Source organism: Sciurus vulgaris (genome assembly GCF_902686455.1).
Source record: "Sciurus vulgaris genome assembly, chromosome: X".
NCBI lineage: Eukaryota > Metazoa > Chordata > Mammalia > Rodentia > Sciuridae > Sciurus > Sciurus vulgaris.
Window position 1 is genome coordinate 21345897 of NC_136471.1, and position 20862 is coordinate 21366758.

Here is a 20862-nt window from a genome sequence, read left to right on the forward strand (position 1 = left end):
TTGATTTACAAATGTTGAAATATCCTTGCATTCTAGGGATGAACTCCACTTGATTGTGGTGCACAATTTTCTTAATATGTTTTTGGATACGGTTTGCCAATATTTTGTTAAGGATCTTTGCATGTATATTCATCAAGGATATTGGTATAAAATTTTCTTTCCTTGATGTGTCTTTTACTGGTTTGGGTATGAGGGTGATATTAGCTTCATAGAATGAGTTTGGTAGGGTACCCTCCTTTTCTACTTCCTGGAATACTTTGAGAAGTATTGGAATGAGTTCTTCTTTGAAGGTCTTGTAGAACTCGGATGAGAATCCATCTGGTCCTGGGCTTTTCTTGGATGGTAGATTTTTAATGGCTTCTTCTATTTCATTGCTTGATATTGATCTGTTGAAATCGTGTATGGCCTCCTGGTCCAGATTGGGAAGAGCATATGTCTCTAGAAATTGTCAATGACTTTGGTAGTTTCTGTTTTTTTTGAATACAGATTTTCAAAGTAGCTTGTCATTATGTTCTGTATCTCAGTGGTGTCTGTCATATTTCCTTTTGCATTGTGTATTTTAGTAATTCGAGTCTTCTCTCTCCTCTTTGTTAGCGTGGCTAAGGGTTTGTCTATTTTGTTTACTTTCTCAAAGAACCAACTTTTTGTTTTGTCAATTTTTTGAATAGTTCCTTTGTTTCAATTTCATTGATTTCAGCTCTGATTTTAATTATTTCCTGTCTTCTTCTACTTTTGCTGTTATTCTGTTCTTCTTTTTCTAGGGCTTTGAGCTGTAATGTTAGGTCGTTTAATTGTTGACTTTTCATTCTTTTCTGGAATGTGCTCCATGCAATGAATTTTCCTCTTAGTACCACTTTCATAGTGTCCCAGAGATTTTGATATGTTGTATCATCATTCTCATTGACCTCTAAAAATTTTTTAATCTCCTCCCTGATGTTTTTTGTTATCCATGTTTCATTCAATAGCATATTATTTAGTCTCCAAGTGTTGGAGTAATTTCCTTTTTTTATTTTGTCATTGATTTCTACTCTCAGGCCATTGTGATCTGATAGAACACAAGGCAGTATCTATTTTTTTGCATTTCCTAAGGGCTGCTTTGTGGCATAACATATGTTCTATTTTCAAGAAGGTTCCATGTGCTGCTGAGAAGAAAGTGAATCCGCTCGTTGATGGATGGAATATTCTATATATGTCTATTAAGTCTAGGTTATTGATTGTGTTATTGAGTTCTATGGTTTCTTTGGTGGGATTTTGTTTGGAAGATCTATCTCGTGGTGACAAGTGGTGCGTTAAAGTCGCCCAGAATTATTGTGTTGTGGTCTATGTGATTCTTGAAATTGAGAGGGATTTGTTTGATGTACAGGGATGCACCATTGTTTGGGGCATAAATATTTACTATCCTATGTCTTCCTGTTGTCTCAAAATGGCGGCAGCCACTTGTAATCAAACCTGCAGGTACTGTGACAGTGAACTTCCAGGCAGCAGCAGGCAGCTGGTGCTCCACTGGCAGTTGGCGATCAGTTTGCTGACTATTGTCGGAAGATCGGCAGGTGAACCTCGAGCGCTGGGTGATGGATAGGAGTAAGGCAGGCGATGGACAGGCGAGAGGCAGGCAAATGGCGGATGATAGACGCCTGACAGTGGGCAATCTGCTCTCAAAAAAGGCTTCGATATGCTGGCAGACTGCAGGTCATCACAGCAGACAAATTGGTAAACACCAGGGGATCGATAAGCAGCAAAAACTGCCTGACGTATCAGTATTTCAATCATAAATGAATCTTGCTGTGATTCACCACTGCAGACTAACACCGTTAGATCCAAAATCATATGCAGAATGAGAAGTGGGTCTAAACAACCTTAGTTAGGTACCAGGTAAGAATGGTTACTAACATCTAGACACTCCTTCTCTGACAGAGTACATTGTCCAAGAGAAATGTGACCCAAAAAGAGAATAGTTTACATTATATAAGAATTGCCATTTAGTGTTGCCAAACATGCTATGCTAATCACCTGTTGATGGGTACAGAGTTGGGTGTTCCCACGGGAGAAACTTTTCCCACATGACGTGGAATCTCAGCTTAAAATGAAGTCTGTTTGTTCATTCTCCATATAGCCTGGCCATAACATTCCCACCTTTTTCTGGAAACAATCAAATGCTTGATTTATCTTTTAAATTAGGTCAGGCTTTGTAATGGCCGTGCATATGCATTAATTTGACCAACAAAATATGTTGTCTTAGCATCTCAGGCCTTATAGCATAGTTTAAGCAAGAGAAAAAAACATGATCAATGATTAGCATTTTTTAGTCTTTTCGTTAGAGGGTGGTTGGGGTCTCTGAGGGATGTCCATTTTTCTGTTGTCTTCACTCATATGTGATGAATCCATGTTGTGAGTAAGGTCCCTTCCACTCCAGAGGGGAATTAATCCTGCTCTCTGGGACCATTTGACCTAGACATAGTCTCCTGGCTGGAATGGGTATTGGAAACCAATGGTCTCTTGGGGCTGGTTCTCTCCTAAGTTGAACCTGTTGGATAGACTTAGCAACAGGTTAGAGTAGGAACAGGTTATCTTGGTAAGGGTGTAGAAAAGGGCTCTGGAACACTCACATTTTAATCTCTCAGAGGTGGTTTCCAACTTTCTGGACCCAAATCAGCCTCCATTTTGTGTTTTGACTCAATTACCTTCTACTCTCACTGTAATTTTATCTCCCTTCTAATTTTAGGGACTTGTTCCTTCTGTAGGGAAAAGGGCGATGACAGCTCTTGCTGCTTCTAGCTGAGAGGGGTGACATGGGGGTGAGATAAGCAATTTGGAGTCCCCTTTTAGAAATCGGGTCCATCAAGGAGTAAAAGTCTGGTTCAGGAGGTGGAAGAGCTAAGAAGATCTCTCCATAACAAGGCCTAACATAGTCTAACAAGGCTGGGGGGGGGGGGTGGGAAGTCCTTATTTGTAAATCCTTAACATTGTAGGAGGTATCAGAAAGGTAAACACAGCATTTAGTTGAGTTAACTAATGTCATGTGATTTTTAAAAATATCTTCTTATTGGCATGACCTCTGTGTTCAGTAGACATCCCTTTATCTTTGTTACTTAGGGCAAGAGAATCATACTAGCAACATTGATTAAGCACCCTGTGTGGGAGGTTAGGAAGAGCTGTAGGCCTTAAACTCACGAAAAAATTATGACTCTAGTAGGTTCTCTTAATAGTTATCAGGCATTTTTCTCTAAGATCCTTTCTTTGTCACCTCAAGTCTTACATATTTTTCGGGGACAAATACAAGTGTACATCTCAAGTTACATTAAAATAACGTTTGTTTTGTTTTTTAACATATCCAGGAATGGCTATGTTTGGGGTTTACCTGTTTCTGCTGGAGTTTAAGAACAAGCAACTCAAATTGACCTCTTTCCTATGTGTTGTTAAAGAGTCAGCTGAGTTCCCTTGGGGGTTACTCTTGGGGACCTTGTGAGCAGCCTCTCTCTTCGCCAGTGCCATCTCTGCTAGGGTGGGTCAAGGTCTTGCTGACCATGTGGCTTCCTTGGAAGCATCAGGGATATCTTCCCTTTCCAGTGACCCTCCTCTTTGCAGGATGTGCCCTGTTGGCTTTCTTTTTGGGTCCCAGTAATTTCCCTGATAGGGAGGTCAGTGTGAACCAGAAGTGGAAAGCTCTTCCCTTTGTTCCTTGGGTTTAAGCTAACTCAGAGGGGTGCGAGGCAACTATTGGTTTTCTTGACATTTTGATCTTAATTTTAGTCTGGGTCCTAAAGATCCAGCAAGCCAGTCTTCTCAGTCTTAAAGTAACAGTATTGGGATTTAGCTTTACTGCTTTTAACTTTGTAAGTTATTTTTACCCTTTTATTTATGATCTATTTATAGGATGACGGCCTACTAATATGCTTTGTAAAGCACTAACAGATACTAAAATATACAGTTTACCCCTGATTGAGATCAAACTGATCTTTAGAGTATGAATCAATCTTTTGAATACAAGTTTAAATGTGTTGAAGTTGCAGCCATTTTAACATGTAGCCTTTACATGTAGAGGTAACATGTAGAATTCTCTGTCTGCATAGATGTTTGTATGGACGTGTTGAAACAATGGGACTTGGATAAGTCAAAGATGGTGTGTGTGTTACATGATGTTTTATGGTAAGGTTTTCTCTCAATCAAAACATGGCTATTTTCTGCATCATTTTTCGAGTTCCACCTCCCAGTGATCAAAGAGAAGAGATAGAAGGGATCTCTAGTGAAAACCAGGAATACACATAGGTGGGAAAGCCATGGGAAAGAGTCACAGGCCAGTATATGATATGGGTAAACGCTGGGGCTGTGATGTTAGCTGATGAAGCCATGATAGAACATGTGTCACCTGTGCTCTAAGAATTTACAGTCAGTCCCATGCAGGTGTCACTCGTGGTGGGGATTGTAGAGCCACATTCAGTGGTGAGCTCTCTGGACCCTCCCTGGGAGAGCTGCACCTCACACAGGCCTCCCAGGGGGCCCAGCCCTGCCTAGAGCCTGGGTCTGAATAGGGAGGAGTCCTCCAGGGGACCTGGGAAGGATGGGAGTCAGGGTGACAACCAAGTTGCCTCCTGCCTGCATTCCCACTTCCCCAGCCCTTGCTGTAAACATTTTCATCTCCTTCCTAGGCAAGGATACCTGAGGTTTGCCTCCAGGAGCCCAAAACCATCAGATGCCATGAGGAATCACTGGAAAAGAAGGTTGAGTGGAGAGATGAAATGGGAAGACTGGATCACGTGGAAACTGAGTTCTGGAAGGGAGAAGATGCCCAACCGGTGAGTGCCCTAGTTCATAAGTTTGTTTTTGAAGTGTGTCCTTTTTTGTCACTCAGTTTGTGTATTAAATATCATGGAATCCAGGGCTTTGTATATGAGATCTCATATTGATATCTAATGGAAGCTGAAAGCCAAATTTTAGATGTGGAACATATTTTCTCGAATGGGACCAAATGCCAGGTAGCCTTAGTGACTGAAGTATTTCCTATCTTCTGGAATTTTCCTTCCATTGGATGGGAACAGGCAAAGCCCATGGAGGCAAGGCTATCTCTGTTTTGTGGGGCAATACTGCCATCCTGATACATAGTTTCTGAAAACACAGAGCCCAGAGCTCCTCCTGCACTAAAGCCTCTGCATGGTGAGGCAGGCTGTCCTGTGGCAGGTCCAATTGGGCCAGCTTCAGGCTGGGCCTCACAACCTGTTTGTGTCACCCAGGCAGAGGCAAAGCACAAATGCAGAGTCTTGGTGTTGATCCTGTGTGGTGATGGACACCAGGAAAGAGCACAAGTTGCCACCAGAAGAGACCTGTCCCTCAAATCTTGTAGGAGGGATCCAAGTACCAAAGCACCATGCCATTAAGAAAGGGCAAGCTTGCTGATGCTCCAAGGGGAAGAACACAAGGCTGTTAACTGGAAGAGCCTCTTTAGGATTTTCTTTTTTTTTTTTAAATTTGACAAACTCCAGAAAGTGTTTATTTCACTGTATTCTATCGTTGTCATTTTAATATTAAAGAATAAATGACCTATTCCCAAATAATTAACGATTTGCATATTAAACACTCATGTCTGCAGTCAATAGTGTATAGTCCCACAGTTGATATAGCCCCTAGAATGGACACTTTGCTCATAATCGGTGACAGAAACCCTTTCCTCTGGGGGCACTACTGCGAGGAAGGGCGCTTCGCAGGAGCTCATGAGCCACAGAAAGACTCATAGTTCCGAAGATTAGTAACAGCCAGGCGCACCCAGCAAGCCTGGGCCTCCACAGCTCATTACAGGGAAAATGCCCCCTTAGGGTGGCAGAGAGCAACATGCTCCCCTCTAGGAGACACTGGGCCAAGTACTGGCTGCGCTTCCTCTTCTGCCAGCCACACCTTGAGGGAACTGAGCTCCTCCACATGCTGGGAACCTTGAGCCCCTGCGACCTTTGCCCTAGGCCCCTGAGTGGGTCCCTTGATTACTGTCCACTCAGCTCAGTGCCCAGGCCCCGCCCAACGACTTCCGGTGACCAGTCTCCTGCTCAGCCCGTCCTCTGGGGGCCCCTGACTCTCCAGGTTCTCTGCTGAGAGCGCGCCAGGGCCCAGGTCTCCGTCGGGCCCGGGGAGAAGGCAAGAGGCCCAGATCGCTGCCCAGGCCTCTCCCAACTCCTCCACAAAGCCACGTCGTGCCCGCAGCGGGCCTCCTGGGAAGGAGGCTGTAATGGCGCAGGGCCCCTTGAAACTGGGGCCTCACGATGGCGGTATTGCTCCAGCTTGGCCACCAGCCCTGCTCCTGCGCGCTCCTCTCCCGCCCTGGCGGTCTGAAAAAACGCCACCAGGAGAGAAAACCACCAGGAAACATGGGCCCTGTGCTTTCCCCAGTTCCCTGGAGACAAACTAGTCTCAGTGCTGCTTTTCCGTCCATCTCTGCTTTTCTTGAAAAATGCTTATGTATTCTGTGATTCTCCGACACGGTTACCCACTTTTGTCAGGACGTGGGGCAAATGTGGTGCCTGTGCAGCAGCTTCCAGCCTCTCTATCCTTTCCTTTTTCATCTGAGCTCTCAGTGAGGCCAGAGTGGAATGCATATATCCACGAAAGAGTGAAATGAAATGTAAACAGTGGACTACAGAATGTAGACATACAGTGCCCATATATTCACAATCAATAGGGGAAGCTTATTTCTTGCAATGGGAAAATTGTTCTCATGTTTAATGAGGAGACAATGATAGAAAAGGATAGAGAGCTCATCATGACTACCATGCCCTCCTCACACTGCACATGAAAAATTATTGCCTCCAATTCGGTTCATAAGCTAGAACACGAGGAAGCCCAGAATCCCTGCTTGTCTTGGAGCATATCTCAGTGACAGACCCCTTGGAATGGTGACTTGTTAGCTAGAATAAATCACCTCCAGTTTCCAGAGCTTTCCTAGTTGTCTGCTTCCGTTCATGGACTTTATCCTCTTTAGGAGAGAATTGGATGCTCAGGAAACTCCAGGACCAGTAACACCCTGTAAATGAGGACCTGAAGGGACAAGATCCTGGGGAAAATTAATTCCACAAGAACCAGAGTCCTGATGACTGAGGAGTAGATTCAGGTCTTGGCTGGTTTCTCATGAAAAGTGAAAGGAATCAGGTACAAAAAACTGAGGTAGGAGGGTTTCAAGTTCAAGGCCAGTATGACCAATTTGCCAGAATTTGCTTTTCCTTCCACCCTTCCTCCCTAACTTTCTTTCTTTCCTGGCCATGGGAACCAAGGTCTTCCCTATTAGTTCTCACTTTGGTATCCACTGGAAGGGAAAAACAAAATTTTAAGGGTGAAGCATGTTACACATCAAAAGTGGAAGAAACATGCAAGGAGCCATCATTTCTGGGAATTATTGGCTTGTCTGTCTTCTTTCCTTCCTTCCTTCCTTCCTTGTTCAAACTGAGTGGAAGTAACAGAACACCTGGAAGGAAGAAGGCTAGCTCTCTCTTGTGGGGCAATACTGCCATCCTGAGGAAATCCCTTGGAGAGGCTCCACCCCTACCCCCTCCTGCAGGCAAGGCCTAGCAGATGAGCAAGAGAGGACCCCTGGGATTCTGAGGGTTCAGTTACCAATGGAGGCCTCCCAGCCTGTTGTCTGAGGCCAGGAGAGAGCAAAGCATAACTGCAGTCTTGCAGTGTAGAAGCTGGAGCTTTAGGGATAGCAGGACTGAGCATACAGGTACCACCAGTAGTGGCCATTCCTGCTGTTGTCACAGCTGCAAGGACGGATTATTGAGCATTCAGTCCTGAGCCATCTGGACCCTCCTGTGAGAGCTGCACCTAATGTAGGCCTCCCAGGGGCCTATCCTGCCTAGAGGCTGGGTCTGAATATGGAGGAGGAGAGCAGGGGACCTGGGGAGGAAGTGAGTCAGGCTGACAACCAAGTATCCTGGGGCCTACATGCCCTCTTCCCTAGGCCTTGGAGTAAACATTTCCTACTCCTCCTAGGCGAGCACACCTGAGCTTTGGCATCCAAGAGCAGGAGACAATGGGAGCCCAAGAGGAAAGGCCCGAGAAAGAAGGCTGAGTGAAGAGCAGAAAGGGGAAGGCTTGGTTATGTGGAAAATGGGTGCATAGAGACGAGACGAGGCCCGTGGGTGAGTGACTGTGGCATTGTGCTTTTCCTCTTTCAACATTTTAGGTTATTACTTTTTTTGTTTTGTTCTGTTTTGTCTTCCAGTGTGGTCCTAGGATGAATCACAGGACTTTGTACATTAGATCTCACATTGATGTCACTGGAACCCAAAGCAGAATCTCAGCAGGGGAGCACATTTCCTGAAACTGAACAAAATGCAAGAGCAGCTATAGCTTCTGGAGAGTTTTTCTCCTCTCACAATTTTTCTTTTTCTTTTCATGCTGGAGGGGCACAAACAAGGCACGGGAGGCAAGTCTAGTTAAGGAAACCTTTTCAGAGAATCCCACCTCAAGAGCCCTTTCTGCCTGAAAGACTGGCAGATAAGCCAGGCAGGACCAGTAGCAAGTCTGTTGGGCCGAGATCCCAGTGGGGCATAGCCAGGTTTTGCTGGGGCCAGTCGGGGCCAAAGCACAAATGCAGAGTCTTTTAGAATCTGTTCAACAAGGGGCACCGAGTTTGAATACACAGGTGTCCCTAAGACGGTCCTGTCCTGCTGTTCTCACAGCTATGAGGAGGGATCCATGAGCTCTAGGACAGTGAGATCACAAAAGGCCTTGTGTGTCTTGCTCCAAGGGGAGGAACTCAAGGGAAGTGCCCCCAGGAACCTGCTTCAGCCTTTGAGTGGGTTTCTCTGGTGCAGTCCACACACCTCAGTACCAAGGCCTGGCCCACCACTTCCGCCTGTGTCACCATCTCCTTCTGCTGCTGATGTGTTTGTTTCCTCTCCCTGTCAAAGTTCTATGCAGGCAGAGGACCAGTGCCCAGGTCTCCCTCAGGGCACCTGGAGAAGGCAAAGAGGCCCAGCTTGGAGCCCAAGCCGCTTCCAGCTGGCTACACAAAAGCCAGATCTTCCCCAGAAGCTAGGCCTCCTGGGAAGCAGGTCCATGCAGAGACTGCTTGGTAACTATTTCCTCATGATGGTGGCAAGGGCCAGACAAGGCCACCAGCCCTGATCCTGAGTGCTCTTCTGCTGCCCTTCCTGTCCATACAAATGCCAGCTGGAGACAAAGTCACCAGGGACCAGAAGTCCTGAGTTTTGCCTCCTTCGTTTAGAACACGTTCTAAATGGTGCCTTTCATTTATATTTTCTTTTTTTTTTTTTTTTTTTTTCTTTTAAGTATTTAACTTTTGAGAGAAGTTGACCAGCCTGGACTCATTCTTAGATCCTCTTGCTTCAGCCTCGCATTCCTTTCTGGTTTTGTTTTTCATTTGCAATTAAACTGAGGCATGAATCCTCAGCCCTGCATTATTACTCCTCTTCTTGGGAATCATGAACTTCTTCCAAATACCATTGACCTCTCACTTCTGGGATTCCAGAGGACACACCTTGCATTTTGAGAGATACTTCATGCTGTCATTTGCATGTTTGTTCAAGGCCGCAGGTTCCATCAAAACCACTAAGACTGTCGACTTGTGTACAGCATGTCCATGAGGGTGTCTTTCAGTTTCACCTCTGTTCCTTAGGTGAAATGTGGTTGACGTTCATGGGGTTTGTAGTCCTCAGCTCCTGAAAGCTGTGTTCACCAGAAACCTGCTCCAGACAATGATGAGCATTAATTCAAATGCATTATAGGTTTCTTTTTCTCCAGTGAGACTAAATCTAGAATAACGGTCATATATATTTAACATATTCCGGAGAAACATCCAAATTTTCTTGGTTCCTTTGAATGGTCTCCTGCTTGTGCTTTTCTTCCCCTTGGGCAACCTGATTTTCTTACTCCTTGTCAAAGATCGCTCCTGAGCACTGCTTGGGGAACCACACCTCTAATCCCAGCAATGTGAGAGGCCAAGGCAGGAGATTGCCAGCTTGAGGCCAGCCTCAGCAATGACTGAGGCCCTAAGTGCTTTATCAAGCCCTGTCTCAAAATACAAACTTAACAAGCTCTTTTTGGGGAAGCTCATAGAATATTATAGTGGTTAGGCATCCCTGTGTTTAATCTGGGTCTAAATAAAATCAATATAAAAAGGCCTACAGGGAACATACAGTTGAAGGGAATAAAAAAAGAGAAAGACCTGTCTTGTAATGGGGCAATACTGTAAGTCATATGATAAAATAAAATTTATGAGGAAAAATTATCCACAGAACACATGAAGACAGAAACCCCATAAAGTCATGGTCAGTAGTAGAAGCCTATGTAATGTCATTGGAAAATGTTTTCATGATTAATAAGGACACAAAGATAGAAATGGATGCAAGTGTAAGTATAAGTATCAGGCACCCTGTGACTTCCCATGGGAAACTATGGCCTCCCATTGGGTTCATAAGGCTAGAAACACGAGGAATCCTGCTTGTCTGGGAGCACAGCCAGGTGGCAGACCCCTTGCATTGGCGAGTTGTTTCCTAGAGAAGGTCTCCTCCAGCTTCCCAGCTTCCTCAATTGTCTTCTCACATCAAGGACTTTATCCTCCCAGGAGGGAATTTGGTGTTCCAGGAACTCCAGAGCCTGTCCCACTGAGTCAAGGAGTGACACCTGAATGGACAAGATCCTGGGGAAGAGGAAGTTCCACCAGCACCCCAATCCTGATGACAGAAGAGCAGATTCAGGCCCAGTGTGGTTTCTGATGAGTCCCATACTGGAGGCCCAGTGAGGAAGGTGGTCTGAGGTTCGAGGCCAATGTGAGCCACATGCAAAATGCTGTCTCAAAATTCAAAACTTTTCAATGATTTCAAATTCAAGTCCAAACTCCAAAATAAAAGGCAGCCTGCACAGCTTGTTCCATCCCAGAGGGCAGAAGAGAAGGCAGCCATGTTTCCTTGAGTCTTTGTCTCTGGTGGCGTTTTTTCAGACAGGAAGGGCGGGAGAAGAGCGCTCAGGACCAGGGCTGGTGGCCATGTCTGCAGCTCTACTGCCATCGTGAGGACACAGTTTCCAGACACCCAGCGTCCTGAAAGCCTCCTTCCAGGAGGCCTAGCGGTTGGGAAGACCTGGGCACAGGGAGTGGCAAGAGGCTTGGGCTCCCACTGGGTCTTCTTCCTTCTCCTAGGGCCCTGAGGGACCCCTGGACACTGGCGCTCTGGCTCCACATAGAACCTGCAGAGCTAGGGGCCCGGAGTGGTATGGCAGCGGCCAGGAGATCCTCCCACAGGAAGTCCTGGGGCTGTGCTTGAGTGCTAGGCTGTGCAGACCGGACCTGAGGGGACTCTTAAAAGGATAATGCAGGCACTGTGCATACTTACTTCTTGTTCAGGGTCCCTGGAGCAAGAGATAGCAATCCCTTAGGTGACGTCACCATGCTGTTGTGCTGAAATCCCTTCTACCACCAGGGACAACCACAAGTACAGGGCAGTTCTAGGTGGCATAGGGCAGCATCACTGTGGGTCCAGTAGGTCACAGGCGGGCCCAATTGTGTGGAGGCCAGGAGGGCCTGAGGAGAAGGCCAGAGAAGTATTGGACTTCTTCCCGGGAAGCCGATGTGCAAGGAGAACGGACACTCAACCCTACCCTTGCAAAGCTGTTATTCGCTGGAAACTGTGCAAATATTCCCCTAAATCCATCAGCGTTTTTATTGTCAAAGCCAATCCTATCAAATTTCAGAGGAAAATATAGACGTGAGTCTTCCTGTGCTTGGATGTGGCAATGGTTTCTTGCAGAAATGAGAGAAGACAGAATGGATGGTGGGAGGCCATCTCTTTTTGCCTCTAGGGATGTGATCGGCAACATGAAGAGGCAGCCAGCAGAGTAAGAGGTAATATTTCAATGATCTGGAATCGTACTCACAACAAGAATGTTTTGCAGAAGCTGGATCTATGACTTGTGAATTGTGCCGCCTTCAAGATGGGTACCCGTGTATCACCACGGCGTGCTGGTGTTATCATTCCATTGGGTAAATACACAAAATGCTGTAGCTGGCTGGAATGGTGGTTCCCACCCCTGTTTTGGAGAAACCTGCATACTGATCTCCACTGTTTGTGTGCTCCTATTCCATCCCACCAAGTGTGTACAAGCATTCCTTGCCCCTGTATTCACCTCTTATGGAAGTTTTTGTGGTGGGACTGGCCTTGCTGGGATATTCCTTCCCTAGGTTTCAAGCATTCTAAACTAGATATTGATGTGGATCCATGTCAGTGGTGAAAGATGATGCTGCAGACTGTGTGAAAATACACGTGCTTACCTTTTCCTATGAATAGAAGTACATGTGCTATGTGTAGGTACGGCCATTCCTGTGCATATGAAACTTTTTTTTTTTGATGCAATGTATTAAACACAGGAGCTTTTAACCACTCAGCCATAACCCGTGTTTCACTTTTTCTTTTTTTTCTTTTTTTTTTTTTTTTGAGACAGACAGGGTTTGCTGAATTGCTTAACCCGTGCTTAATTGTTGAGTCTGGCTTTGAATGTGTAATCCTCTTGCTTCAGCCTCTCTATTGCCTGTCATTAGAGGTATGCACCACACTGCACAGCTTGCAACTTCATTTTAAAGTTGTATATTTGTGTGCTGATGGTCAGTATCGGAAGGATTATAATGCAATCTGACTTGGGGGCTAGGGATTTATATCTTTAGTCTTATTTATTTGTAAATAGATAGAGACATTAATGAAAGTCTGAAGCAGCATATGGACGGAGGTCCTATCCTGGTCAAGGTTCTCTGGGGGCATTCCCGTTGGTAACTGAATTGGAAAGGCATGGCCTTTTTCTATCTTGCCCTGTTTTGTGAATGTAGGAATTTTAGGAAACTCAATGCTGCTCTAGTGTGTACTTAGATTTTAATACAATATGTAGAGAGGAGAATCATAAATCTAGGATTGTGGTTGTATTATAATATAAATACTATGTATAATAATTTCATATATATACTTTAAAACAGCAACTCTATGTGTATTAATGTCTTTAATATTTTATTGTATTCATAACTTTTAAAACAGTAGAACTATGTATATCACCACATATTAGTAAATAAGAACACAGTGAAAAAAATATGGAGAGAGGATGTATTGCATTAAGCATATATATTTTATCAATGTATATATAGATATAACCAATGAAGGATTTTATGTGAAAAAACTGTTAAAACACAAAATGCTTTCTAAAGACCAGCCCAATAAATGAGACCTTTATGAATGGTTTCAACGTTCCTGTCACCCTAGTCTTGCAAAGTTTAATGACACTACCCAGAATCAGAAGTGAAATTAGGGTGTCAAAAGAATGCATGACTCCATGTAATTGAAATGTAAATCGATTTTAGGAACTCTAGGTCAACATAGAAGATTGTATGGATATGTTGAAGAAACGCACATGAAACAGTCAATCACAGGGTGTCTTATATGATGTTTTATGGTACTAGTTTTCTGTCAATCAAAACATGGCTATTTTCTGAATCCCTTGGAAGTTCCACCTCCCAGTGATCAAAGAGAAGAGATAGAAGGGATCCCTAGTGAAAACCAGGAATACACATAGGTGGGACATCCATGGAAGAGAGTCACAGGCCAGTATATGATATGGGTAAACGCTGGGGCTGTGATGTTAGCTGATGAAGCCATGATAGAACATGTGTCACCTGTGCTCTAAGAATTTACAGTCAGTCCCATGCAGGTGTCACTCGTGGTGGGATTGTAGAGCCATATTAAGTGGCGAGCTCTCTGGACCCTCCTGTGAGAGCTGCACCTCACACAGGCCCCCAGGGGGCCCAGCCTGCCTAGAGCCTGGGTCTGAATAGGGAGGAGTCCTCCAGGGGACCTGGGAAGGATGGGAGTCAGGGTGACAACCTGCCTCATGCCTGCATTCCCGCTTCCCCAGCCCTTGCTGTAAACATTTTCATCTCCTTCCTAGGCAAGGATACCTGATGTTTGCCTCCAAGAGCCCAAGACCATCAGATGCCATGAGGAATGGCTGGGGAAAGAAGGTTGAGTGGAGAGCAGAAATGGGAAGACTGGATCACGTGGAAACTGAGTTTTGGAAGGGAGAAGATGCCAACGGGGTGAGTGCCTAAAGTATTAAGTCTGTTTTTTCGAAGTGTGTCCTTTTTTCTCACTCACTCTGCGTATTAAAAATCCAGCACTTTGCACATTAGATCTCACATTGATATCCAATGAAGGCAAAAAGACAAATTTTAGATGTGGAACATATTTTCTGAAATGGACCAAATGCCAGGTAGCCTTAGTGACTCATTTCCTGTCTTCTGGAATTTTCCCCCCATTGGATGGGCACAGGCAAAACACCTGCAGGCAAGGTGATCTGTTTTGTGGGGCAATACTGCCATCCTGACACATAGTTTCTGAAAACACAGAGCCCAGAGCTCTTCCTGCACTAAAGCCCCTGCAGGTGAGGAAGGCCGGCATGTGGGAGGTCCAACAGGGCCAGCTTGAGGCTGACCCTCCCCATCTCTTTGTGTGACCCAGGCAGAGGCAAAGCACAAATGCAGTGTCTTGGTGTTGAACCTGGGTGGTGATGGACACCAGGAATGAGCACATACGTGACACTGAACAGACCTGTCCCTCAACACTTGTAGGAGGGATCCAAATGCCAAAGCACCGTGCCATCAAAAAAGGGCATGCTTGCTATTGCTCCAAGGGAAAGAACACAAGGCTGTTAACCGGAAGAGTCTGCATTAGCCATTTTTTTTGTTTTGTTTTGTTTCCTTTTTTTTTTTAATTTGACAGAATCCAGAAAGTGTTTCTTTCACTGGATTGTAAAATTGTCATTTTAATATTGAAGAATAAATGAATGATTCCCAAATAATTGACATTTTGCATATTAAACACTCATGTCTGCAGTCAATAGTCTATCATTTGAAGAACAGGACATGAGGGAAGCCATAGAAGGGCACCTGCACTTGAAGCCTGACATCCTGCAGCTGATGAGCCCCTAGAATGGACACTTTGCTCATAGTCGGTGACAGAAACCCTTTCCTCTGGGGGCACTAACTGCAAGGAAGGGCGCTTCTCAGGAGCTCATGATCCACATAAAGACTCATAGTTCTGTAGATAGCAACAGCCGGCGCACCCAGCAAGCCTGGGCCTCCACAGCTGATTACAGGGGAAATGCCCACTTAGGGCGTCAGAGAGCAACACGCTCCCTCAGGGGACACTGGGCCAAGTACTGGCTCGCTTCCCCTTCTGCCAAAAATGATGCCGCCAGCCGCCACTTCAGGGAACTGAGTTCCTCCTCCCGCTGGACACCTTGAGCCAGGGCGACCTCTGCCTAGCCCCAAGTGGGTCCCTTGGCTCCTGAGCACCCAGCACGGTGCCAAGCCCCCCCCGACTTCCGGTGACCAGTCTCCTGCTGCAGCCGGTCCTCTGGGGGCCCCTGGCTCTCCAGGTTCTCTGCTGAGAGCGCGCCAGGGCCCAGGTCTCCCTCGGGGCCCGGGGAGAAGGCAAGAGGCCCAGATCGCTGCCCAAGCCTCTGCCAACTCCTCCACAAAGCCACGTCGTGCCCGCAGCTGGGCCGCCTGGGAAGGAGGCTGTAATGGCGCAGGGCCCCTTGAAACTGGGGCCTCACGATGGCGGTATTGCTCCAGCTTGGCCACCAGCCCTGCTCCTGCGCGCTCCTCTCCCGCCCTGGCGGTCTGAAAAAACGCCACCAGGAGAGAAAACCACCAGGAAACATGGCCGCCCTGTGCTTTCGCAGTTATTTGGAGACAAACTAGGTCTCAGTGATGCTTTTAATTTAATTGATTGCTCTTCTTGAAAAATGCTTATGTATTCTGTGATTCTCCTTCGTGGTTTCCCCACGTTGTTCAGGACGTGGGGCAATCGTGGTGCCTGTGCAGCAGTTTCCAGCTTCTCTGTCCTTTCTTTTTCATCTGAGCTCTCACTGAGGCCACACTGGAATGCATATATCGAAAAAATAAGTGAAATAAAATTTAAACAATAGACTACAAAATATAGACATACAGTGCCCATATATTCACATCAATAGGGGAAGCGTATTTCTTGCCAGGGGAAAATGTCATCTTTTCATGTTTAATGAGGAGACAATGATAGAAAAGGATACAGAGCTCATCATGAGTATCATGCCCTCCTCACACTGCACATGAGAAAATATTGCCTCCAATTCGGTTTATAAGGATTGAACAGTAGGAATCCTAGAATCCCTGCTTGTCTTGGAACATAGCCGAGTGACAGACCCCTTGGAATGGTGAGTTGTTAGCTAGAATAAATCACCTCCAGTTTCCAGAGCTTTCCCAGTTGTCTGCTTTCGTTTGTGGACTTTATCCTCCTTTAGGAGACTATTGGATGCTCAGGAAACTCCAGGACCAGTAACACCCTGTAAATGAGGACCTGAAGGGACAAGATCCTGGGGAAAATTAATTCCATGAGGACCAGAGTCCTGATGACAGAAGAGTAGGTTCAGGCCCTCAGTGGTTTCTCATGAAAAGTGAAAGGAATCACGTACAGAAAGCTTAGGTAGGAGGGTCTCAAGTTCGAGGACAGTGTGGCCAACTTGCCAGACATTACTTTTCCTGATCCTTCCTCCCTAACTTTCTTTCCTGGGCAAGGAAACCAAGGTCTTCCCTATTAGTTCTCAGTTTGGTATCCACGGGAAAGGAAAAACAAAATTTTAAGGGTGAAGCATGTTACACATCAAAAGTGGAAGAAACATGCAAGGAGCCATCATTTCTGGGAATTATTGGCTTGTCTGTCTTCCTTCCTTCCTTGTTCAAACTGAGTGGAAGTAACAGAACACCTGGAAAGAAGAAGCTAGCTCTCTCTTGTGGGGCAATACTGCCATCCTGAGGAAATCCCTTGGAGAGGTTCCACCCGTAGCCATCCTACAGGCAAGGGCTAGCAGCTGAGCAAGACAGGACCCCTGGAAGTCTGAGGGTTCAGTTACCAATGGAGGCCTCCCAGCCTGGTTGTCTGAGGCCAGGAGAGAGCAAAGCATAACTGCAGTCTTGCTTTGTAGAAGCTGGAGCTTCAGGGACAGCAGGACGGAGCATGGAATGACCACCAGTAGTGGCCATTCCTGCTGTTGTCACAGCTGCAAGGACGGATTATTGAGCATTCAGTCCTGAGCCATCTGGACCCTCCTGTGAGAGCTGCACCTAATGTAGGCCTCCCAGGGGCCTATCCTGCCTAGAGGCTGGGTCTGAATATGGAGGAGGAGAGCAGGGGACCTGGGGAGGAAGTGAGTCAGGCTGACAACCAAGTATCCTGGGGCCTACATGCCCTCTTCCCTAGGCCTTGGAGTAAACATTTCCTACTCCTCCTAGGCGAGCACACCTGAGCTTTGGCATCCAAGAGCAGGAGACAATGGGAGCCCAAGAGGAAAGGCCCAAGAAAGAAGGCTGAGTGAAGAGCAGAAAGGGGAAGACTTGGTTATGTGGAAAACGGGTGCATAGAGACGAGACGAGGCCAGTGGGTGAGCGACTGTTGCATTGTGCTTTTCCTTTTTGAACTTTTTAAGTTTTTACTTTTTTTGTTTTGTTCTGTTTTGTCTTCCAATGTGGTTGTAGGATGAATCACAGGACTTTGTACATTAGATCTCACATTGATGTCACTGGAACCCAAAGCAGAATCTCAGCAGGGGAGCACATTTCCTGAAATTGAACAAAATGCAAGGCAGCTATAGCTTCTGGAGAGTTTTTCTCCTCTCACAATTTTTCTTTCTTTTCTTCTCTTGCTGGAGGGGCACAAACAAGGCACGGGAGGCAAGTCTAGTTAAGGAAACCTTTTCAGAGAATCCCACCTCAAGAGCACTTTCTGCATGAAAGACTGGCAGATAAGCCAGCCAGGACCAGTAGCAAGTCTGTTGGGCCGAGATCCCAGTGGGGCATAGCCAGGTTTTGCTGGGGCCAGTCGGGGCCAAAGCACAAATGCAGAGTCTTTTAGAATCTGTTCAACAAGGGGCACGAGTTTGAATACACAGGTGTCCCTAAGACTGTCCTGTCCTGCTGTTCTCACCCAGCTATGAGGAGGGATCCATGGGCTCTAGGACAGTGAGATCACAAAAGGCCTTGTGTGTCTTGCTCCAAGGGGAGGAATTCAAGGGAAGTGCCCCCAGGAACCTGCTTCAGCCTTTGAGTGGGTTTCTCTGGTGCAGTCCACACACCTCAGTACCAAGGCCTGGCCCACCACTTCCGCCTTGTGTCACCATCTTTGCTGCTGCTGATCTGTTTGTTTCTTCTCCCTGTCCCAGTTCTATGCAGGCAGAGGACCAGTGCCCAGGCCTCCCTCAGGGCACCTGGAGAAGGCAAAGAGGCCCAGCTTGGAGCCCAAGCCGCTTCCAGCTGGCTACACAAAAGCCAGATCTTCCCCAGAAGCTAGGCCTCCTGGGAAGCAGGTGCTAATGCAGCAGACTGCTTGGTAACTATTTCCTCATGATGGTGGCACAGGGCCAGACAAGGCCACCAGCCCTGATCCTGAGTGCTCTTCTGCTGCCCTTCCTGGCCATACAAATGCCAGCTGGAGACAAAGTCACCAGGGACCAGAAGTCCTGAGTTTTGCCTCTTTCGCTAGAACACGTTCTTAATGGTGCCTTTTCATTTTATTGTTTCTTTTCTTTTTTTTTTTTTTATTTTTTTAAGTATTTAACTTTTGACTGAAGTTGACCAGCGGGGCTCATTCTTAGATCCTCTTCCTTCAGTCTCGCATTCCTTTCTGGTTTTGTTTTTCATTTGCAATTAAACTGAGGCATGAATCCTCAGCCCTGCAATATTCATCTTCTTCTTGGGAATCTCATGATCTTCTTCCAAATACCATTGACCTCTCACTTCTGGGATTCCAGAGGACACACCTTGCATTTTGAGAGATACTTCATGCTGTCATTTGCATGTTTGTTCAAGGCCGCAGGTTCCATCAAAACCACTAAGACTGTCGACTTGTGTACAGCATGTCCATGAGGGTGTCTTTCAGTTTCACCTCTGTTCCTTAGGTGAAATGTGGTTGACGTTCATGGGGTTTGTAGTCCTCAGCTCCTGAAAGCTGTGTTCACCAGAAACCTGCTCCAGACAATGATGAGCATTAATTCAAATGCATTATAGGTTTCTTTTTCTCCAGTGAGAATAATCTAGAATAACGATCATATATATTTAAATATTCCGGAGAAACATCCAAATTTTCTTGGTTCCTTTGAATGGTCTCCTGCTTGTGCTTTTCTTCCCCTTGGTGCAACCTGATTTTCTTACTCCTTGTCAAAGATCGCTCTGAGCACTGCTTGGGGAACCACACCTCTAATCCCAGCAATGTGAGAGGCCAAGGCAGGAGGATTGCCAGCTTGAGCCAGCCTCAGCAATGACTGAGGCCCTAAGTGCTTTATCAAAGCCCTGTCTCAAAATACAAACTTAACAAGCTCTTTTTGTGGGAAGCCCTTAGAATATTATCAGTGGTGAGGCATCCCTGTGTTTAAACCTGGGTCTAAATAAAATCAATATATAAAAAGGCCTACAGGGAACATACAGTTGAAGGGAATAAAAAGAGAGAAAGAACTGTATTATAATGAGACAATACTGTAAGTCATGTGATAAAATAAAATTAGGAGGAAAGTTATCCATAAAACATGAAGACAGAAACCCCATAAAGTCATGGTCAGTAGTAGAAGCCTATTTAATGTCATAGGAAAATGTTTTCATGTTTAATAAGGACACAAAGATAGAAATGGATGCAAAAGAAAGTATGAGTATCAGGCCAGCCTGTAAGTGCACATGAGAAACTATGCTTTCCATTTCAGTTCATAAGGCTAGAAACACACGGAATCCTGGATGCGTGCTTGTGTTGGAGCACAGCCAAGTATCAGACCCCTTGCATTAGCGAGTTGTTTCCTAGAGAAGGTCTCCTCCAGCTTCCCAGCTTCCCCTCTTGTCTTCTCACATCAGAGACTTTATCCTCCCCAGGAGGAATATGATGTTCCCAGAACTCCAGAGCCTGTCCCACTGAGTCAAGGAAGTGACACCTGAATGGACAAGATCCTGGGGAAGAGGAAGTTCCACCAGCACCCCAGTCCTGATGACAGAAGAGCAGATTCAGGCCCAGTGTGGTTTCTGATGAGTTCCATACTGCAGGCCCAGTGAGGAAGGTGGTCTCAGGATGGAGGCCAATGAGAGCCACATGCAAAATGCTGTCTCAAAATTCAAAACTTTTCAATGATCTCAAATTCCAAATTCGAATTCCAAAATAAAAAGGCAGCCTGCACAGCTTGTTCCATCCCAGAGGGCAGAGGAGAACACAGCCATATTTCCTGGACCCTTTGTCTCTGGTGGCGTTTTTTGAGACAGGAAGGGCGGGAGAAGAGCGCTCAGGACCAGGGCTGGTGGCCATGTCTGCAGCTCTACTGCCATCGTGAGGACACAGTTTCCAGACACCCAGCGCCATGAAAGCCTCCTTCCCAGGAGGCCTAGCGGTTGGGAAGACCTGGGCACAGGGAGTGGCAAGAGGCTTGGGCTCCCACTGGGTCTCCTTGCCTCCCCTAGGGCCCTGAGGGACCCCTGGACACTGGTGTTCTGGCTCCACATAGAACCTGCAGATCTAGGGGCCCGGAGTGGAATGGCAGCGGCCAGGAGATCCTCCCACAGGAAGTCCTGGGGCCTGGCCTCTGTGCTAGGCTGTGCAGACTGGACCTGAGGGACTCTTAAAAGGATAATGCAGGCACTGTGCATACTTACTTCTTGTTCGGGTCCTTGGAGCAAGAGATAGCAATCCCTTAGGTGACATCACCATGCTGTTGTGCTCAAATCCCTTCTACCACCAGGGACAACCACATGGACAGATCGTTTCCTGGTGGCATGGAACAGCATCAGGTTCATGTCCTGTAGATCACAGTGGGCCTAATTGT

General features: G+C 46.2%; 1 protein-coding gene across 11 annotated transcripts in view; it reads left to right on the forward strand.

The window, feature by feature from the left end:
- The window catches only part of LOC306650612 (uncharacterized protein), a 219032-nt gene extending 198592 nt beyond the window's left edge, over window positions 1-20440 (forward strand). The window contains exons 4-8 of one of the 11 annotated variants that reach the window (XR_013760968.1): window positions 4647-4793; window positions 6962-7128; window positions 13924-14071; window positions 16318-16484; window positions 17306-17410. Coding sequence is in view for 3 of the 11 variants with exons in the window: in XM_079122702.1 (XP_078978828.1) it covers window positions 4647-4793; window positions 13924-14071; window positions 16318-16365 (343 nt within the window). In the remaining 8 variants the exon portion in view is untranslated. Of the gene's footprint in view, window positions 1-4646; window positions 4794-6961; window positions 7144-7424; window positions 7930-7968; window positions 8122-13923; window positions 14085-16317; window positions 16485-17305; window positions 17432-19927 lie in introns of those variants that run through there. The other 10 variants (XR_013760969.1, XR_013760971.1, XR_013760972.1 and 7 more) reach the window with 10 other exon arrangements.
- The last annotated feature ends 422 nt before the right edge of the window (window positions 20441-20862 follow it).